This window comes from Podarcis liolepis (genome assembly GCF_965112155.1).
Source record: "Podarcis liolepis genome assembly, chromosome: 13".
Taxonomy (NCBI): domain Eukaryota; kingdom Metazoa; phylum Chordata; class Lepidosauria; order Squamata; family Lacertidae; genus Podarcis; species Podarcis liolepis.
Genome location: NC_139573.1, coordinates 28,012,431 through 28,027,909, shown reverse-complemented (window position 1 = coordinate 28,027,909; position 15,479 = coordinate 28,012,431). Strand labels below are relative to the sequence as shown.

Here is a 15,479-nt window from a genome sequence, read left to right as displayed (position 1 = left end):
AAATTTATGGTCATTTTGTTGGAGACCTGATCTTGTTATGCTTTCAGTCATTTTTTGGCATCCTGACCCACATACCACATTTTTGCTCAAATACTGTAATATTTTAGCAGCAAATCTTCTCCTAAAAACATGGATGCTGCCAGTTTGGGATACCAGCATTCTGGAGCAGGAGACTTGTGATAGTGTTTATGGATAGGAGAAGACATTTCCCCATATCCCATCTGGCTCAAACCTTACTCCAATGTGCTCAAGAGGATTGGCAGAGGTCATCATACCAGGCAACTTACCTCTGAGCGGTGAGCTGATGCCGGGAGGCACCGCGTCCAGCCTCCGCCTCTTCCCTGGCGCCCTCCAGAACTTGGCGCCCTGGCACCCTGCGCCACTTGCCTCTATGGGCAAGACGCCCCTGGATCCTGGATCTCTATGAAAAGGGGCAGCTTGATCTTCAATGTAAACCCATGAGTTCCCTCTCCAGACATTGAAATAAATTACTCAGCAATATTTTTTTTTAATTTCAGAGTTTGTTGGAGCTGACAATGCAGTGTTTTTCATTTTTTTAATCAAATTGCTCAGCTAAAGATACACAGACACCTCAAGGCCAATTGAAAGTGGCCATTAGAAGAAGTGTTACGGAAGATAATAAGTTTGTATACAACTGCACTGTAAGATCCAAATAATAATTTCTGAAGAATGCATGACATATATGCACAGCTTCAATGCACACTACAATCCTCATCTGAACTGGGGAATATCCCTCCTTTTATATGCAATGGCAGGATTTTTTTTTTAAAAGACATTTTCTTTATTGTTAAAGCCAGATAAATTCTGTTTTGCTTAAATAAATTCCATTTTACTTTTGAATTACCTGGTTGGCCCATGATCAACCCACCCATGCTCCTCCTCTGCCTATAAGCTCTTAGGAGCCTTCCCATAAATATATGGTTCCTGTTCTGCTCTTCAGTAAGAGGTTTTAATAAGATGTTCCTCTGGTGTCTATTTAAATGCTGGAGTGGAGCAGTGACACTTCAACAATGTATTATTGTGGGAGAGGTGCTATGCAGCCCAGGAAGGCACTAGAGTGTAGAGCTGTGGATTAAAGAATAACTCTGAATATTTAGCTTGCCATAGCGGTATTCTTTGCATACTCCACCATGTGGTAGGTACCACTAAATAGCCACTTGATATTCTGGCATATTTATGCCATGGAAATAAAGGAATGGAAAATAATGGAAAATGTCCATGCCTGCTGTTGTGACAAATGAGCTTGGGGTGGGCTAAATCAAATGAAAAACCAAAACTGGAACTCCATACAGTGGTGAACACTGAAGTTTCACTCAACTAACATTTTTAATCCATTATATTTCATTCTGAATAATATATCACACAACTGTCCTAATTTGTTTGTTGAGAGAAAGTAAATAAAATGACTAAGGTCATCTATGTTTATTTGTAAGACATGTTCATTTGTCCACCACATCAACAGTATTAACATCTCACTGGAGGAAAGCATGATGGCAGAAATTGCAGATCTTGGAATATGTTAGAATTTCCTCTTTATTAACTGCTCCTTACTGTTCAAATAGGGCCTCAGCACAATAATGTAGCATTTGGGAGCAAAGATGGAACCCAGCAAGCCAGAACTAGAGGCCAAGATGGAGAAGATCTCCACAGCCACCATGTATTTTCCTTTGGTACTCAAGTAAACTGGAACAAAGGATATCCAAACACTACAAAACACTAACATGCTGAAGGTTATAAATTTGGTCTCATTAAAGCTGTCTGGCAGTTTCCGAGCTAAAAATGCCACAACAAAGCTGACCATAGCCAGGAAGCCCATGTAACCAAGAACACAGTAAAACATGGCGACGGACCCTTCATTACATTCCAGTATCATTTCTCCCACCATGGAGTGCATGTCAAGTTGGGGGAATGAGGGAGAGGTTATCAGCCACACAGTGCAAATACCTGCTTGGATAAGAGAACAAGAAAACACAATGGTGCCTGCCAGTCTTTTCCCCACCCATTTCCTCATTATGGATCCTGGTTTAGTGGCCATGAAGGCCAGAACCACGGTGATGGTTTTGGCCAGCACACAAGAAACGGTCACTGTGAAAATGACAGCAAAAGCAACTTGTCGGAGAAGGCAGATCACTCTTTCTGGTGGGCTGAGGAAGAGCAAAGGGCAGAGAAAACAGAGCAGGAGGGAAGTGAGGAGAGCGTAGGTGAGATCCCGATTGTTGGCTCTGACGATTGGCGTGTCCTGGTTTTTAATAAAGATGGCTAGAACCAACACTGTGAGCATAGAGAGAGAAAGAGCCAAGGAAGCCAAGATCATCCCTAGATGCTCTTTTATAGACAGGAAGATTATTGCCTTTGGAATGCATTGTGATTGGCCTTTGTCTGGATATCGATCTTCACTACATCTGTCGCAATTGTCCATGTCTGGAAAAAGAAGAGATGCAGGTTCTGGGTGTGCCGGACAGAAACTGTCTATGACATCCTAACATTAAACTGGAGTACCAAAAGGATTCCTAGACAGAACAAATACACTATGACCTTTGGACCTGAAATCAGCATACAGTGGTACCTCAGGTTACATACGCTTCAGGTTACATACGCTTCAGGTTACAGACTCCGCTAACCTAGAAACAGTGCTTGAGGTTAAGAACTTTGCTTCAGGATGAGAACAGAAATTGTGCTCCGGAGGCATGGCAGCAGCAGGAGGCACCATTAGCTAAAGTGATGCTTCAGGTTAAGAACAGTTTCAGGTTAAGAACAGACCTCCAGAACGAATTAAGTACTTAACCCGAGGTACCACTGTAATTTGCTGGGTTGTCTGCCTCTGTTATGCTAACTTCACAGGGGCAGTCATCTGTTGTATAGATTGCTGCGGAGACGATGATGTTTGAAGATTTAAGAACATTTATAGTGGAGTGGCTCCTTCAGACATATATTCAGTCTCCCATGCATGAATCATAAAGTGGTAGATACATTTAGGGCAGAGTTCTATCAACTGCTTGATTGCAAGCTTCTCTTCTATTACCCCACCCTCTCCCATATCAGACTATCCAGATGTTTAGGTCCCCATCAGAGACCCTCCTCCATATGTCTCCTCTGAAAGAGGTTTGGAAGGTGGCATCAAGGGAAAGGGGCTTTTCAATGGTGTCCCTCGTTTATGGAATGGTCTCCCCAGAGACATTCACCTGGGGCCAACTTTGACATGACTTGGGCGCTAAGCAAAAACATTTTTCCTTTCCCAGGCATTTGAACATTGATGTCATTGTTCTTGGGATTGAGTTGAAGGTGTAGATTATTTTGTAGTGATGAAGTCATGGTTGTGGGAGAAGACACTTGTAGGTTGGGTATGCTTTATGTGCTCACCAGCTTGCATTATTATTTGTTAACTATGGAATTTGTATGCTTTTATATTTCCTATGTGCTATTTTAAATTGTTCATTCACCTAAGAAATCTTCTTAAAAGGCGATTCATACATTGAATAATTAATAATAATATTAGTAAGTCCTGTCCAAATGCACTGGATGCATTCCTGTGTAAGTTATCTTACGGACCCATCCTCAGTTATCTCCTGATGACCAGAAAATAAGGGCGAAATTTCGATTTCCGAAAAAGTTTAGATAAACTGTAGAAATGCTGCCAAAAGAGACCAACACCATTCAGAGTCAGTGGTAACCTCTGATTGATCATCAATAGGAGTCCCATGCAGATCACATCACTAGGATGGGGAAAGATAGCTTCTAACTTAGAATCAGAAGGAATATCATAAAAAGATACTAGTTGGGTTTCTGAGTGTTGCTCCAATAAGATATGAAAAATTATACAATTATTACCATTGAAAGCCTCAAGCTTCTGAGCTCCAGCTATTATAGAAGAACAATGGCATCAATGATTGGTTCATTTTTTGTTGAAACCGTCTCCTTACGTATGTTACAATGTGCACTATCTTTGAAGTATTTCTTGTCTCTTACCCTTCTGGGATGAAATCTTGCCTTGAGGGCATGGAGAACAATCATAGCAGCAGAATTTCTCCCCCTCCTTCTTTTTCTTGCTGAAGCCAGGAAGGCAATTTGGGTTACATGTAGAAAGGGGTGGAACCTGTCCATTTGAATAAACACACAAATAGTTTATCACCGAGAATAAAATAACAGATGCAAACTCAAGGTGTGTTGGGTGGGGTTTTTTTGAGAAACTTGTTTCAGGTTTTTTGGGTGGTTGAGGTTTGATTGATTGATTGATTTCAAGCAGTTAAATGGTTGGAATACATTGGCGGCATTCCTATCAAATACTGTATGGATATAAAGTAGCTTGTACACCATGAGGTTTTAGACAGGATTAAGAGTTGCTGATGGTCTCCATTGCCAATGGGACAAAATACAGATTTTTAGTAATGCAGCAGCAAAATTGTGTACTTTTTCATAAAAATACTAATTTTACATCATTTGTAGCCTAACGCTTACTAATCATTTTATGATATAGAGGCATGTGATGTTGCATGTGTATGCATGCACAGCCAGTTGAACGCACAGTGGCTTATAACAGTGTTATGCTTTTTTAATGTAAGCATTAAATTTACAGATTTATAGACATAGTGATAATTTTCATATATGGAAACATGGTGTTATAGGCTTCCATAATTAAGGGTTCAGGATTTGAGTTATGCAAGAAGTGCACCAAGACTGCTATCCATTTGATCTATTTTATTAGTCGGTGCAATAATATTCAATTTCCCTATAGAGCCTGGAAATCGCAGTTGTGCCCCACCTGCTTAAAGCTTCTGTGCCACACCATTTTTTCATCATCAACTGAAAATTCCTTGCCTGTGGGAGCCTCCAAATCAATTTTTCCAAACTTGACTCTCAGGAAGGAGTTATTTGGGAAAATGACAAAATTTGTAATATCGAATCCGTTCTTCAATTCCACACTCTCACCAAAAGACACTGTTTCTCCCACGCTGTTGTTAAATGAGACACTCCTAAGAAAGGGGTGGAGCTGAGTAGAAAGAGGAACAGAAGGACAGGAACAATTGATTAAAACTCAAACATCTCTCAGATCTTTTCCACACACAATTATTTCCAGGGGAGGGAACTTGTTAGATTGAAGCTTTTGTTGGCAGTTGAAAGATGAATGAGAAAATAAACAAGTGCTAGTCTCCAAACCCAAGGATCTCTGGGTAGGGCTGCAAGTGACTTTTTCCTGGAATGCAGGAAAGTCACAGTAAGTGTGAACAATACTGAATTTGATGTTCTTAAGGATCTTATTTAGTATAGGGTAGCTTCCTATAAAGGCACTGTTCTATATGCCCCTGGGTTGTCATTCCTCCGCTTATATCAATAGAGCTGAGTCTCAAGAAAGATATTACCTGCCAAGGCTGCAGATTTGGAAGCACCCACCTCCCTTTGTCTTCCATAGTTCTGCGTTTGTAGCTGGTTCGGAAAATGGCATGTAAAGCATGTGCTACAACATAGACTGCATTGTAGATGCTGTAGCTGTGGCCAGTCATGCTCGTCTCAAAGCCAGATGAAGGGAGATCTTCAAGCTTCTCCTTTCCAGTGCAGATTTTATAAACCTGCTTCTTTGTCTTAGAGCTTGGAAATGAACATCTGAATGCTCGTTCCCAGAACAACTTGAGAAAAATGTCTTCATTGGTCCCCAGAGGATTTAAGAGCTGAAGAAATGTTCTGAATCCTTGAACCTCTTTTGAATGAACCCTGAAGGAGATGGAACCATGGAAGGCTTTCATACTTAAGGTCATTTGGTAGAAGAATTCTGTAAGCTCCAGCTGAGCAGTCATAATCCACACCTTTCGTACTGGTGTATTTGCGCCATATGTTATTTCACCTGTGATGAGCATTGTTCGTAAACAAAGCATGGACTTGGTTTCTCCAAAGACAACAACAGCACTGGCTTTGCTCTCTGCAATAACTTTGTAGATTTGGAGCCACTTGAAACTTAAAGAAAAGAAAACTCTCCAATATGTGTTTTTTGGAGTTCTCTCTGTGAAAGCAAAGCAGATGCCTCTCTGGGAAAGCAGAAGTTGCATGGACTGCAAAAATCTCTCCCCGCTCTCTCCCTCTATAGCGATAAACCCAACCCATGTCCAGCCAAAGTGCAGAAGCAACTGAGCAATGCCAGTGTATTGATGGGCTTCGTTTGGAACCATCCGGTAGAAGGGAGTAGACTGGACTTGATCACTGTCTTCTGGAGCAAAGGAGCCATAACTGAGCTAAAAAGAAATAAGGAAGCATATTATGTCAATGTAATAGAGGGAATTGCTACATGCATCTGCAGTGAAAGGGCAATTGCGATTGGGATTCACCTCTGCTGCTAGGCCAGAGTGTCCAGGATGGAGCAAGTTGATTTGATGACATAACTGCAAAATCAGTGCATCTCAAATGCAAAGATATTCCTGAGAGTGTCATCAGCTTCAGCCTTTGTAAGAGTGGAGTGTGGTCTTAGCATAGTGGATTTGTGGCTTGTGCAATATTTCACATAACCAAGAATGTTTACTGGAGATTTGTTAAGAGTGCTAGAATTGTAGCTCTGTAACAGGTCTCCTAACAATTCTCAGCATGCTTAACAAGCTACAGTTCTCAGGATTCTGAGTGTTAAGATAGAATAATAGTGCTTTAACTGTATAGTGTGAAGGTGTCTCTCAGAACTGGAAAACTTTTCTGGGTAGAAAAGGAAAATGCAAATGACACATGAAGTCACGTATATCTTACCTGTGGAGTCTTGTAAACACCCAGGATGGCTGCCATATGGAGAGAGGTTTCAAAATCAAGTCCCCCAATGACAGCCAACAGACTTTTCTGAGTGTCACACTTGTAGTTGGGAACAAATTTCTGCTGTGTGAATAGAAGCTCCAGAGTTGCCCGATAGGTCATCCTTTCATTGTAATAACTATCGTAGATGTGAAATCCCAAGGTGACATTTGGCAAGATCTCAGGATTCTCATTGATCTCCTTGACAGCAAATACCAATGCCAGAATATGCTGGTAGTTCTTTGGCACAACCCTGCAATGAGAGTTACTTGATATTGAGTTATCAGGTATGCTAGGCATTGTGTGACATAGAGATGAGTGGATCTGTCTGTTTGGGTTTCTCTCCATTTCTCTTTTTTTCCTAATCTTAAATTCTGTTTTCAATCGCATATAGGATACATGTTCCTGATTCAAACCAATACTCAATTTTTGGCAGGCAAAGATATATATATGGGTGGATCTGTCAGTTTTTATTTCTCTCTGTTTCTCATTTTTCCAATCTTAAGTTTACATTCTGATATCAGTTTGTGATTTAAAAAAAAGGCCACCAGCATTTTAGTGCAAATTTCTCCTAATATTCATATTTTTGTATGTAGTTCTGCCTAGTGTAAACATTTTGCAAAGTGATGTCTGCAGATATAATGCATTTTTAAATGTTATTTCACTAAAATATGCATTGTTATGTACACTTTACCCTAGTATGCATTACTTGACTGGAGAACTGCACTGCAAAATTTGGAAAAGTTTGAAGTTCAAGGCATAGCTGGGTTCTGGTTTGCATATTGTTTCATTACTGTTAAAAACATAGGTTCATCTTTAAATGAGAGCAGAATGGAATTTCCCCACCACCACCCTTACTTCTCTCACTCATGCACAGATGTCCATCTCTCTCTGCTTCAAACTGCATTAAAGAGTATTTGTCTTCATTTCTGTGTAAACAGGGTTAAAAGGTAAAGGGACCCCTGACAATTAAGCCCAGTCGCGAATGACTCTGGGGTTGCAGCGCTCATCTCACTTTAAAGGCTGAGGGAGCCGGTGTTTGTCCGTTTCCACAGACAGTTTTTCAGGGTCATGTGGCCAGCGTGACCAAGCCGCTTCTGGCAAAACCAGAGCAGCACATGGAAACACCGGTAAACAGGGTTAGGATCTGGATATTAATGAGCATCAAATAAAGTCCTTACAATACGTTAAGTAATTGCTGGAAGGTGTGGTATTTCTTGAAGTTTTCCCAGTTAAGAGAAGGAAAGAGATGAGAAGTAAGTCCACCAATGATCAGGTCACCTGGCTGATAATACTTGTGCGGAATATGGAATGGGTCACTGATGGTGCACGTACTGATCATTTTCCCATTACATATCATCCATGGAAGCAACAAGAGCACTAGCATCACAAAAAATATCATGCTCATCTTCCTTCTATACAGAGAGCCCTGTATTCCATTTACAACATTGGTCTTCGGATCAGTCACAAAGCAGGTTATCTTGAATGGTACTACATGCTACCTAAGCAAGAGATGAATTCCTGGGTGCTTGGTTACAAAATCAAGAAAAGATCTGAGATTAGACTTACAGAATCTGGCTTTCCTCTCTTACTTGAAATGCCAGAGACAGTGGGGGTTGCATTTGCATTTAGATATCTAGTAGTGGTCTCTGGAAATGCACTGGGGCCACATGAAAAACACATTCAGTCATCTTGAGATTGATAATTATAGGGGAGTTAATGATCGTTTATCTAACCTGAAGCAGCAGGTGTGTTGGAAGAATGGGGGTGGGGTTACTTGTCATATCTTAACCATAATAAGTAGTTGTTGCTTCATTGTGGAACAGCTGAAATGTATGGAAAATATGCTGTAATGGGACAAACAAAATTATAAATTCTGGGCCTTGGGACTGAGTCAGGGTGGAAGCATGTCTGCCTGATAGGGATAGGTGAATCTCTCCATTATGATATTGCTCCATTTCTCATTTTTTTCTAATCTTACATTCAGTTTTCAGGAGCATATAAGATATATGCTCCTAATTCCAATCAATTCTCATTCTTGGCCAAAACCTTTAAGGAATGCTTACAATTTGCCACAGGGGATAGAATAATTTCAGGATATCTTAATGCCATCTTCAATAAAACTTTAGAGAAACATACAACATCTCTCTTAGGTTCCTGTCAAGGAACGAGGAATACAGATAGCTTTCCTGTAGGAATGTTTCTTTCACACAACCCTGCAATGAGAGTTACTTGAACTGCACTGCAAAATTTTGAGAATTCCAGAGAATTCCAAAACTGATGACTGTTTTGGTTCACAGATTGTTTTGCTGGTGAGAAGTTTCATCTTTAAATGAGAATTGAATCAAATTTCTCCCTATATGTTAGTATATGAATCATTAAATGAGCATTCAAATGTTTAGCACATGTGATAAAGGGGAAGCAGACGTCTAAAAAAATATATTCACTGATACAAAAAGATGGGAGTGTTACTTATGATAATGCAAAAATAAATTCCTTGTTTGGGAATTTATCATTACTAAAACTCAATAGCTTGATGAAACCTTGAAGTGAGGACATATCTAGTGGAAAATGTATAAGTGGGACACATTAGACCAAAATGAATAGAGATATTTTGTATGAGTCCACTGTTTTATTTGATTTGTTTTGTTGTGTTGTGCTTTATGATGGGCGTAAAGCCGAATAAACATTTTCTTCTTTGAAGGAAGAGATTTATCAGACTGTTAACAGGTTGAAATAACAAAACACTTGGACTGGATAGCTTTGTAAGTTCTTTCTACAAAAAAAGAAAAGAAAAAGGGATCCGCTGGTTAGGTTAGTGGATTAAGGAACAATTCTACAATTCTGAAGTTAGCTTGCTGTAGCAGGGTTTTTCTATATTTGTTTGCCAGATGTTAGGCACCACTGAATAGTCACATGATATCCTGGCATTTTTGTGCCTCGCAGATGGATATGGGGAAAATGCCAATGTCTGCTAATGTGACACATGAACTTGGGGTAGGATAAATCAAATGGAGAACCAATACTGGAAGTCCAAATGTCCCTGCCAAAATATATTACTGGAGAACCCGGAGAGATTCACTCAACTAACATTTTTTTAATCCATTATCTTTTATTTTGGGTAATGTATCACACAATTGTTCTCTGATTTGTTGATAGAAGTGAATAAAATGACAATGACGATCCATGCTAATTTGTAAGTTATGTACATTTGCTCACCACCTCATTACCACCTCAACAGAGAAGAATATTATGGCAGAAATTGCAGACTCTACAATACTTTAGAATATTTATTTATTGATTGGATTTACAGTGGATCTCACACAATAACGTAGCATTTGCAAACAAACATGTAACCTAGTAAGCCAGTACTGGAAGCCACAGTGGAGAAGATCTCCACAGCCACTTGGTACTCAGGAACAAAGGATAGCCAAACACTTCAGAATATCACCAAAATTGTCATTTTTTGATTTTTTTGCTTTGGTGTCCTCAACCACAGGTTATGTTTTCGTTCCTTTTTTGGAGTTCTGACCGGTATGTCATCATTTTGCTAATCTTTCAAGTCTAAATCTGCTGGTCACCTTTTTCTTCATCTTTCAAGTTCTGATGCACAGGTTAAATTTTCACTCATTTTTTTTTTTAGTCCATTGTGTTTTTTGCTCAAAATACTCATCATCATCAACAACCTTTATTATGGTCCAGAGACCCAACAAATTGTTACAAAGCAATACACAATTCATACAGCCTACCTCCAGGTTAAACAAGCATTTCGTTCAGAATATAGGGATCACTGGTTCTTGCAACCACCAATAAAAACTTGGCCACTGCTAATGTTCTAGCATTTGTCCAGTCTTCCAATAGGAACCTGACATAGTGAGCCTCTGATTTTCCCGGGAAAGGTACCAGCAAGGGTAATATCAGTTCAGCCCTGGCTTGCTCATATTTTGCACAGTGCAACAAAATATGTTTTATGGAATCGATGTCTTGAGCACATGAGCAAAGTCTGTCCTGGCAGGGAACTCCTCTCAACCTGCCATCCAACACTGCAGAAGGAAAGACGTTTAGTCTGGCTTTGGTGAAAAGCCTTCGATAATTTGGTAGTCAGGTTTTTAATTAGATAAATTTATTGTCATTGTCCGTATATACACAGTATACACAACAACGAAAATCAAACACCCACCCAAAGACCGGGTTCACATATACATTTGCACGTATCTCCGACACTCTCATCCTATTTAGACATAATCTATAAAACATAACATAATCCAGAATATAGCATGACCTATTGAGGGCATAACATAACCTAAAACCTATCTCATTCCTTCCTACTCCCTGCTTACTAAACCTTGCAACTGGCCCTGAGATCATTATTTAGTGCAATCAGAGCTCTTGGATAGAAACTATTCAGAAGGCGTGTGGTTCGTGTTTTCATTGTCCTATATCTTCTGCCCGAAGGCAATAGTTCAAAGAAGTTGTGAGCAGGGTGGGTGGGATCTCTCAGAATATTATGTGACTTCTTCAAGATGCGAGACGTGAAGATCTCATCCAGGGTTGGTAGTCGGAGCCCAATAACATTCTGGGCAATTTTAATTGTTCTCTGTAAAGCTTTTTTATCCGTTTCAGAGCTGCTCCCATACCACGATAATATACTATAGGTTAAGACACTCTCAATGGTACTGTGATAATAGGACAGAAGTAGGTGCTGGGATAGATTCAGTCCCCTGAGCATTCTCAGGAAATACAACCTCCCCTGCACCTTCCTCACAACCATATTAATATTTGCAGTCCATGAGAGGTCCTCCGAGATATAAATGCCCAGGTATTTAAAACTACCAACCCTCTCCACTTCCTCGCCATTTATGTGCAATGGTAAAAATACACTTTTCTTTCTCCTAAAGTCAATTATGAGTTCTTTGGTTTTTTTGGTGTTAAGCATAAGATTATTTTCTTTACACCATTGAATTAACCCCTGTACTTCTCTCCTATAAGCAGTCTCATCGTTCTCACTGATGAGCCCCACCACTGTTTTATCATCCGCAAATTTGATGATTGTGTTGGACTTATACAGTGGGGTGCAATCAAATGTGTACAGGGAATAGAGAAAGGGACTTAGCACACATCCCTGAGGGGCTCCTGTGCTTAATACTAGAGTAGAAGAATAGTAAGGTCCCATTCTCACTGTCTGCGGCCTATCAGTCAGGAAATTCCTTACCCACAGACAGATCTTCTGATGTATACCCAAATTGGTCATTTTAAGAAATAACCTGTCTGGCAGAATTGTATTGAAGGCAGAACTGTAGTCCACAAACAACAGCCTTGCGTAGGTTCCCTGTCGTTCTAGATGACTCAATACAGTATGGACGGCGATGGAAATAGCATCATCAGTAGATCTGTTTCTTCTGTATGCAAACTGGAACGGGTCTAAAGTGGATGGAAGACTAGCCTTAATATAATCTAGCACCAATCTCTCAAAACATTTCATAACGACAGATGTTAAGGCTATTGGTCTATAATTATTGAGAGATACCACCACTGACTGCTTGGGGACTGGCACTATAATTGATGTCTTCAGGCAGGTAGGGACAAAACCCTGCAACAGGGATAGGTTAAAAATGTCCGTAAATACGCCGGCTAATTCTGCAGCGCAGTCCCTAATAACCCGTCCCATGATTCCATCCGGTCCAGCTGCCTTCCTGATGTTAATGCTCCGAAAGGCACGTTGTACGTCACAGGTCTGTAATAAAAGTGGTTGTCTATCAGTAGTAGTTTCTGATGTTGTGCTGGTGGCCAATGCTGTAGTGACGGTAGTTCCAGTTCCCTCCTCAAAGCGGCTAAAAAATTGATTCAGTTGATCAGCCAGGTGCGCACTGCTGCTAGCCAATTCGTTTTTAATATTTTGCCCTGTAATTTGTCGCAAGCCTTGCCATACTCGACGAGGGTCGGAGCTCTCTAAATGTTTTTCGATCCTCCGGCAGTACATAGCTTTGGCGTTCCTAATGCCCTTTTTCAATTTGGCTCTAGCTTCTCTATACTGTTGCGCATCACCAGAGTGAAAAGCAGCATTTCTTGCCTTTAACAGAAGATACACATCCCTGTTTAGCCAGGGCTTGTTGTTAGGGAACACCCGTATTTGTTTGGTGGTAGTGACAACATCAATGCAGCTTTTAACGTAGAACAGTACTGTTGAAGCATATGTGTCCACATTATTCTCCTCAAAAAGCGACCACTCGGTGCTTCGAAAGCAGTCTTGGAGTTGCTCAGATACACCTACTGGCCACACTCGTATCTCTCTAGTTGATGGTCTAATTCTGCGTACGAGAGGTCTATATGATGGTATCATAAGTAAGGATATGTGGGTTGACTGCCCCAAATTGGGCAAGGGCTTAGTCTTGTATCCATGCATGATGTTACTATATACTCGGTCCAAGGTATTTCCCCCCCTAGTGGGACAATCAACATACTGGTGGAACTTAGGGAGCACAGTCCTTAGATCGGCTCGGTTGAAATCACCAGCAACCACAAGTGCTCCATCCGGGTGGGCCCGCTGCTGTCTGCTAATAGCAGTTAGCAGATGGCCCATAGCTGTAGTAGTGTTTGCATCAGGAGGTATATACACCGCTGTTATTATAACAACATTAAACTCACGTGGCAAGTAAAAAGGGCGGCACTTCACCACTAGGTACTCCAAGTCAGGAGAGCAATGCGTGTCCATTTGTTTAATGTCCGAGCTCCAGTTGTTGTTTATATAAACGCAAATTCCTCCTCCTCTGCTCTTCCCGGATTTGTAAGATTTGTAATGTAAGATGTTTGTTAGTATCTTCGCTCACAGTCAGAGGTACCTGGCCTCCCCCGAGGCAATTGAGCGAGATACTGTGTTTACCTTCCGTCTGCGACCCCGGCAGGCTAGGTAAACAAACCCGGCGATTCTTCTCATTAGACGTGAGATAGAACACACCCTCTGCTTCTCTGCTTCTCTCTCCCTCCCTGCATTCTCCCAGGGAGGGGAAATGAGACAGACAGGAGTCCTTTTTACATGTTTATTCCTGTCACTCATCAGTACATAGAAATGCGACTGTTCCCTTCAGTCTCCATCAGAAGAGACTCCACTCCTCCCCTGTACTTCCAGCACAGGTCACATGACACACTGAGCTAACATCCGGTGCTCAGTACAGAGAATAGGCTCCACCTTTTCTCCAACAGTACATCTGCAAAACACAACATCCTGTTTTGCATTCCAGCCATCTGGAGCTGGCTTTTGCCTTGGTGCTTTTTCCTGACATCCTCCCCCAAAAGCATCAATTGGCAAAACATGTTCCAAAGAAGAGAACAAACAGTTGTTATACATATAACAGTCCCCTGTTGTTTCAGTTCCACCCTTGGAACTCCCCACCACTGGCTTCACCAGTGTACCTCTCTGGTTGTCTGGCTTCCAAGGAATGAGTGCTTCTGCATTACCTTGGCTTGCTACTCTCTGTTGTGTCTTTGTCTCTGACTTAGACACTGCTTTAACCTGCTTTGAGTTGTTAACAATAGCAACACATGCAACAGCTAAGTTAGCAAACTCTTTTGAGTACCTCTTTGGTGGTACACCCTTTGTAACTCTCTCAGACCTGCGTATGAGGTTCTGATCCTCTGTGCTCACTGGTTCAACCTTTGGACTTTGTTGAGAACCAGTAGCAATGGCTAACAGTGGTTCCTCCTTCACCTGTGAAGGTCTATCCATTGTGTGAGATTTTCTCTCAATGACTGTTACAACTGAACTCTCTGAGCTATCAGTGTCATCATCATCAGTACCACTGTAATCTGTGACATCAGAAAAATCACCATCATCATCTGAATCGTCACCTGTGGGAAATGTGTGTTCTACAACCCGCTCTAGTTCTGGAGCACTCTCTAGGAACTTTGTGAGAATCACCTGACCAGATTCAGACAAAATTACTCTGTAGAGACCCTTTTCATATCCCACAAAAATGCCTCTGGCATTCTTTACTCCACCTGGGGCTTCTGTTCTCACATGAGACCCGAAAACCTTGAAATAGGCAACAGAAGGTTTTCTATTGAACAGCTTCTCAAAAGGAGAACATCCCAACTCTGTTGAGACCTTTCTCAGCCACACATGAAGATAGGACGCTAGCGATTCGGCCCAATATTCATGTGGCAAATGTGAACTCAGCAATTGCGCATTCATCCCCTTTTGCAATTCTTTGTTCACTCTAACACAGACCCCCCCTGTTCCACGCTTCGGTTGAAACAGCAACTTTGTGGTCTATCCCTTTTCCATCCAGGAACTTCTGAAACTTCTGTAACAGAAAAACTTGCTTCTCATCTGTGAAAAGACAATCAATGTTAGCATCATGCATATTTTTAACCTTGTCACAAAACTCCTGAAACTTTTCTAAAGTTTCTTGCGGTTTCTCCATCATATAAACCCAAGAATAATTAGTGAAACAATCCACACACAAAAGGTAATATTTTGCATTGCCCCTAGATGGTTCTAGAGGACCAATCACATCAGCATACACCCGCTGAAATGCTCTGTCGACCTTCGGCACCTTCCAGGCGCTCTTGGTCACACCTGCAAGAGAGATTACGTTAGAATCAGAAGAATTACATTTCATGTAATCACTTTTATCAAAAGTCAACAAATACAGTCCATCTTTCTCTTTGGCAGTAAGAAACAGTTCTCCATCTTTGTAGAT

At 41.0% G+C, this 15,479-nt stretch overlaps 1 protein-coding gene across 2 annotated transcripts; it reads right to left on the bottom strand.

Moving 5' to 3' along the window:
• Positions 1 to 307: 307 nt before the first annotated feature.
• LOC310691000 (vomeronasal type-2 receptor 26-like) lies at positions 308 to 9,194 on the bottom strand. 2 transcript variants are annotated; one of them, XM_083470566.1, is made up of 6 exons: positions 6,742 to 9,194; positions 5,379 to 6,242; positions 4,781 to 5,008; positions 3,988 to 4,114; positions 1,573 to 2,442; positions 308 to 421 (listed from the first exon to the last, which is right to left on the bottom strand). In XM_083470566.1, the coding sequence occupies exons 1-6, from the start codon at positions 7,168 to 7,170 to the stop codon at positions 390 to 392; spliced, it is 2,550 nt and encodes an 849-aa protein (XP_083326692.1). In that variant the 5' UTR covers positions 7,171 to 9,194; the 3' UTR covers positions 308 to 389. The 2 variants fall into 2 exon arrangements, with proteins under 2 accessions (XP_083326692.1, XP_083326691.1); XM_083470565.1 differs by lacking the exon at positions 308 to 421 and having other exon boundaries at positions 608 to 2,442.
• Positions 9,195 to 15,479: the final 6,285 nt, after the last annotated feature.

What these genes read in the sequence shown, in the direction of transcription:
- LOC310691000 (XM_083470566.1), bottom strand. Translation starts at nt 7,170, where the DNA reads ATGCGATTGAAAACAGAATTTAAGATTAGGAAAAAAAGAGAAATGGAG. An exon ending in CAAATCTGCAGCCTTGGCAG is followed by an intron (nt 5,009 to 5,378) that starts GTAATATCTTTC and finishes CTTTCTACTCAG; the next exon opens with CTCCACCCCTTTCTTAGGAG. An exon ending in CAAGATTTCATCCCAGAAGG is followed by an intron (nt 2,443 to 3,987) that starts GTAAGAGACAAG and finishes TTCTTTTTCCAG; the next exon opens with ACATGGACAATTGCGACAGA.